The following is a 6379-nucleotide window of genomic DNA, read 5'->3' as shown; positions in this document are numbered from 1 at the left end:
GACAACTGCAGCCTGGTTGCAAGGGGTAACGGCACAGGACGATGAACGTGGATGCAAGCATCTGGCTGTGGCTCGGCGGGGCCATGAAGACTAAAAGCATCTGGCTGTAACTCGGCGGGGTTACGAAAATTGTCATCGCACTCAAACCTGGTTTGCTGTGGCTCGGTGGGGCCACGAAAATTTTTCCGGGGAGAGTGGTGTGAACAACGTACCACGATGGGTGTGAATGGAGCAGTATCCCCAGACGGAATGGAGAAGTGGTTGGATGACGAGCTGCAGGCGTTCTGCAGCGGAATGGAGTGTCCTGAAGAGATGCGAGAGCTGATGAAAATGGCTGTGAAGGGAGCTGAAAATGAGACTGAAGCTATTGAGCGATTAAAGTGCCTGTTGTAGCAGCAGCAGGACATACTACAGGAATGGCGGGAGCTGTTGGAACGTTACAGAATGGTGGCAGTGGACCATTCCTTGAGTTCTCCTGTGGCGCTGGCACTATCCCATAGGGCTTCGGGAGGTAGTAAGATATGTTGTGAACTGACCCTAAGACTATCGCGGGTTTTGTTTTTAAAGTACCCCCTACAGGTGTGGTTGTCCAAAAGGGGGCAGAGTCTCAAAAATTGGTGGAGCACACAAAACCAGAATTGGTTACTGGTCGTGTGTTGGTACAGCCTAAAAATGACAATTCGACCATTGATAACTGGGTAGCTCCAGTAGAAGGGGTTGACGTCAAAGTGGGAGGTGACTTGTTGGTCCACAACACTGTGGGGAGTGACACAGACGCCACAGCTGACGGTGACAATACGAAAGTAGAAAGAGAGTTCAGTCATGAGGAGTTAAACGAGGTGAGAAAGTACCCCTCTCGTCATCGAAGGCGTAAGGGCCACAAAAAAGTTGCTCCTGTAGCCTTTGCTGAAAGGGTAAATAAAGAAAATGCAATGCTGGGTGCCTTTATTCCGAGTGTGGATCCTCCTTTAGAAGTAGAGGAGATCAGGATGGAAGAGGAGGTGACGTTGCCAGTAGCAACCTCTGGTATAGTACCAGACAACAAAGAAGATCAGGAGAAAGAGTGGGATGCAGTTCTGCAGATTCGATACAAGCAGGATGATCTACTGAGACAAAAGGATCAGGAACCGACAGCCCTGAAGGGGGCACTAAAAGAGGAAGTGGCCAATCCTGACCAAAAGCTGGAGCCTATCAGGCAGCAGTATCAGAGTGACGTGCAGCAACTAAGGAAAAACATGGAGAATGTGTCCCAGGACCAGCTGAGCCTGGAATCTGAACGGCAGAAAATAAGCCAGGTTGTGAGGAACTTACAGCGAGAACTGGAGGAAAGCAGTGAGGAAATCAACAAATGGAAGGAAATGTTCCAGAAAAATAAAGAGGACCTCCGCAAAACCAAAGAGGAGGTTTTTCAGTTGAAGCTTGACAAAGTGGAGTTTGAAGATGAGCTGTACGAGATGAAAGATCGCTTCTCCCTGGTACAGTCAGAGCTGAACAGAGTGAAGAAAGGCTCCGTGGATGCGAAGGAAGTGCAGAGATTTCAAGACCAAGTAAAGTCTCTAATGCTGGAGAAGGAGCAGCTGGAGGACTCTCTGTACCAGCAAGACGGGGAGCTGTCTGCCTTAAAAGGGGCACTGAAGGACGAAGTTTGTGGACATGATCAAGACTTAGAACAACTGCGCAAACAGTTCAACTGTGAGCTGTGTGAATACAAGAAGGAGTATGATGAACACGTGAGGGAACTGCAACAAACCAAGAGAGATTGTGAGGATCTCCTCAAGGTTAAGAAAAAACTAGAGGATGATAAGGCTGATGCAGAGCACATGCGCCGAGTGATTGAGACCACTCTGCGGGGCACCAGTGATGAGAATGGTGATCTCCGCAGGAAGATCCTAGGACTTGAAGCTCAGGTGAAGGAGCTGAAGACGTTCTGTGATGATCTCCAGAGGGTAGCGACGTGCCTTAAGGATAGAATTGGCAGGATGGAAGCTGAGCAGAAAAAGATGGAGGAGTCTATCGGAGAAGCCACAGACCAGGGTCAGGAGTTTGCCACTGGAGAAGGGAGGTATGAAACAAATACCACCTCGAATAATGCGAGCTTGGATGATTCGGTGGATGTAAGAGCCAAGATCAAGGAGCTCAAGGAGACGCTACAAGCCCATTTAAAGCAAGAGAAGCTTGAGAGACTGGCTGTCAAGAGCCGAGTGGGCGCAGTGGCGACAGAGAGGTCTGAGAGAATTCTGCTGATAAACGAGCAGTTGAAGCAGGAAGAGCTTCAGAGATGGGTTGCTGAGAGGCGAGTAGCTGAGCTAGAGGAAGAAGTTGTCGAGCTCAAAGGTCGCCTGGCAAAGTACCAATCAGTGAACGAGGCCTCCTTGGAGAAGGAGAAGGGCAAACAAATTGCGCTTAATCCTTTAAACCATGAGAAGGTGGACCTGAGGAGAGCTGAGAGAGTGTTAAAAGAAGATAAGTATGGAATGGAAGTTGTCAAGACGGGAATTCTTGAGTTCGTAGCTGTGAGTCAGCTCAGGGGAAGCATACAGGGTGAAGAAGCTGAAAGTCAGTTGTCCCTGAAACCTGAGCCAGATGATCGTTTGGAAACCACTGGTGAGACAGAAACGTCTAGGTACAAGTGCCTCATAGATGTACCCAAAGGTTTGAGAGAAGAATGCACCAGAGAGTCAGCGCATGAAGAGTTTAAGAAGGCCGTGGGAGCCTGTAAGGTGTACTTGACCTCAGAAGCTAAACAGCTGGTGGTCCTGTCCACAACCGAAGTCACAGTGAAGATAGTGGCTATCCTAAGTGACATGCACTGGCGATGTGTTCGAACGAAGCGGTTTGTCCGGTTGAAGACGGAACAAGCCATTAGACAACTGGAGCTTATGAGAAAAGCTCAAAGTCTACGGAAGAAGTCATCTGAGTGCTTCATGCTCTGGTAAGAAAGCTCATTGGGAGAAATGGCCGAACCATGCAAATGATGGTAAAGAAGTCTGGTGTGATAAAAATAACTAGGACTAGATACCAGATGAAGACGGCATGGTGTCATTCTCTGCTGTAGGCACAGAAGAAAATCTTGCATATATACGAATGCTGATGGAGTACCGAGTGACCTACGTGCGAGAGGTAGAACAGTTGAATCTCGCCAGACTGCGAATAGAAAGACCGCGTCGCCTGAGCAGCAGAAGATGGCAGCCGTCTATAAGTTGTGAGACCAGACAGAGAAAGGGCCCCCTAAATAATAGAACAGCTACAGCAGAAGTTAGAGATCTTTCAGGATGTCCTGAGGGTAGTGGGCGTGGGTTTAGAGGTAGTGAGACCTCCAGTAACTCAGGTCTGAGAGGCCCATGCAAATGTCCCAATAGAGTACGAGACAGTATGGAGTCGGACCGGACCTTAGATACAAGTGCATGTGAGTCGCACTGCTGTATTGACCGCTGGGAGCAGGGGAGGTCTGACAAGATTACGACTAGGAAATGTGACTTGACGAAGTTGGAGACAATGACGCATGGTAGGTCCCTAAGGAATGGGCTAATGTTGATGACTAATGTTCCAGGGGCTGAGCAGCGCAAATGTCAAGCACATGGTCTCTGTGTGAACTGTGGGTTATAATGTGTTTGTGTATATTATGTGTTCAAGTTTGAACAGAGGGGGGGATATGTAATGCAGCGGCTTGCTGCATTACTAAAATGTCCAGGGGGTGTGTTCTGGCTGACCACGTACCTCCCCATCAGGTGACTGATCACATGACTGTGACATCATCACAGGTCCTGTGCGCACAGAAGGATATATAAATCCTGGTGGTTTTGAAACAATGGGAGGCAAGAGGCCTGGTCCCTGTGTCTGGGACACCATTAGCCTTGAGATGCAAGAGTCCTGGTCCCTGTGTCTGGGACACCATTACCCTTGAGAGGCAAGAGGCCTGGTCCCTGTGTCTGGGACACCATTAGCCTTGAGAGGCAAGAGGCCTGGTCCCTGTGTCTGGGATACCATTAGTCTGGAGAGGCAAGAGGCCTGGCCCTGTGTCTGAGACACCATTAGCCCTGGAGAGGCAAGAGGCCTGGTCCCTGTGTCTGGGACACCATTAGCCTGGAGAGGCAAGAGTCCTGATCCCTGTGTCTGGGACACCATTAGCCCTCGAAGGCACGTGGCCTGGAGACCACGTCTGGGGAGCCTTAGACCACAGCTGTGGCAGAACAGAGCTGATAGAAGCAGCTAAGACCCGTCAAAGTTAAAAACGGTGCTTTATATGGACATTGATGTTGTTACCTTGCTGAAGTCTGTATCTGAAGATAAGCGGGCATAGCTGCCACTGAAAAGGCTCTAGGATATTACAGGTGTAACATTCCTGCTAATAATCTGCTGCGCCTCATATTACCGGAAAAAGTTGCATGTGTGCTTTTATTGACTCGGTGAAGTGAGTGCCCCTCAACATGATCATTAGCGCTACCTTACAATATGCATATGTCATAATTGTTTTGAGTCATTTACCTCTCACCTCTTTAAATAGATATTTTTTAACCCAATAATGTCTTCCATGTCAAGTAAATTATTCAGCTGTTTGTAATTTTCTATTTGGCAACCATGGTTTTAAACGTAGTATGTCTTAAATTATTTTCCCTTTTGCTGTGAACAAGTGCTGTGTCCAGCTTGAAATGTGTTGACTGTTTATGGCATGTGTTTTGGAGTATGCCGTTACAAAATATCTTTAACCCCTTCATGACCGTATAGATACGTCACCAGTTGTGTCCCTGCCTTTGATGTTGGCTCCCGTGCTGAGCCCGCATCTTTCCCTGCACATGACAGCTGATCTAATCAGCTGTCATGTGCATCTAACAGCGGCGGGTGGATTTGCAATCCACCCGCGGCTGTTAGCAAGTTAAATTCCTCTGTCAATCTCTGACAGCGACATTTATCATGCACTAACAGGAAGTGTATCAAAAGACATGCCCATCGGTGCCCTTGTCATGTGATTGCGGGGCGCTGATGGGTTGTCATGACTAGTGTTGAGCGAATTTGTTCGGCGAATGTTCAAAAGTTTCAAATTCAGCACGAATATGGCACATTCGAAGTCGTGATCGCAAAGGCAAGCAAATTTTCTTAAGATTGGAAAAGTTTGACGAATTTGCGCAGGACCGCGAATACAGAGAAATCACAGCATTTTGAACAGTTTTGTTAGCATAGTGCAAGTGTATGATGAGCGGTGACATGTGCCAGGTGAGTGTGGGGGCTGTGGAGAGCTTAGAACAGGTCAGATCAGCGGCGCACTGTTTTTTTTTTCCTGAAGGCGGTAACTTTAACTGAGGAAAGTGCGGGCAGCCAATCATAGCGCAGGAAGCATCTACACTGTCCAGACATAAGGGCTTCTGCAATTGGCTCCAGAAATCACATGTCCTCTCAATATAAAAAGCGGCCATGTTCCTTCAGCGCCATTATATCCATGTCACTGCTGGAAACAGACACAGTTCAGTGTTCTCCTGTGTAATGAGAGATATTAGCTAGATAGATGGGCGCTTGTTTGGTAGTCAGATAGTGTAGATAATTCCTGGCCTGTGTACCCCTGCAACCGCTGGTGCAGCACATTTTTGGTGTTCTTGTGCAAGTACTGAGATTCTGACAGAAACAGAGGGCCCATGCCATACAATAGTGCTGTGCACCGCTGGTATAGAGCTCCATGTCTCAGTATACCTCGAATCTTTTTTTGCTCTTGCTAATGTGATCAAGCAAGCGCAGTGCACCTTTTCATTTAGTGGGGTTGAAATTGTGCTCTGCACAGTCTGCAGAGCTTCTTATTGCAGAGCACAAAATCTGTTTTTTTTCTGTTGCTATTGTGATATTGAAAGCTGTGTGCACTAAAGTTTTTTTTAGTGTCAGATACTATTTTAGTGGAGTTGAACTTCAGGTGGTTTCAGGGTAAAAAAATACATTTTTTCTCTTGCTACATCCAGTCCAAAAAATATTTTTTCCTGTGCCAAAAGTCATACAGTGCTATAAGCCAGCTACTACGTCAGTGGCGGTAAAAGTCAGCTGGATGCAGAGCTTATGCAGAGTAATCCAAAAATATTTTTTGCTCTGAGTAAAGTGACACAGCTGGCTAGATCTGAGTTTAAAATATTTTGGAGCATATATTCTATGTCATACTGGCCTCATCCACATTCAAAAAAAATAATTTCTTCTGTTCCTAAAGTAATACAGCAGGGGACATCTCAGTTTGAAATTGTTTGGAGAATATCTCGTAGGTTTTATCGGCCTCATGCACACTAACAAATTTCTTTTGTCTGTTAGTAACGTTATACGGCAGGCCATATCTTACCTTGTCATTTAGTGTCACTGAAATTTAGGTGTGTGCTGTGTTATTGCACTGGAAAAAAACATTTTTCTAGTT

The 6379-nt window shown here is 46.9% G+C and overlaps 1 protein-coding gene across 1 annotated transcript in view; it reads left to right on the top strand.

Moving 5' to 3' along the window:
- The first annotated feature begins 989 nt into the window (after positions 1–989).
- Positions 990–6379, top strand: part of LOC141258538 (cingulin-like) — a 51914-nt gene continuing 46524 nt past the window's right edge. Inside the window, exon 1 of the mRNA XM_073673518.1 lies at positions 990–2114. Within this exon, the coding sequence (XP_073529619.1) occupies positions 990–2114 (1125 nt within the window). The remainder of the gene's footprint in view (positions 2115–6379) is intronic.

Source organism: Phyllobates terribilis, unplaced genomic scaffold, assembly GCF_046119375.1.
Source record: "Phyllobates terribilis strain yellow unplaced genomic scaffold, ASM4611937v1 Scaffold_3__8_contigs__length_932513732, whole genome shotgun sequence".
Lineage (NCBI taxonomy): Eukaryota > Metazoa > Chordata > Amphibia > Anura > Dendrobatidae > Phyllobates > Phyllobates terribilis.
The sequence above is the reverse complement of the archived record's forward strand: the minus strand, read 5'-3'. Positions and strand labels throughout refer to the sequence as shown.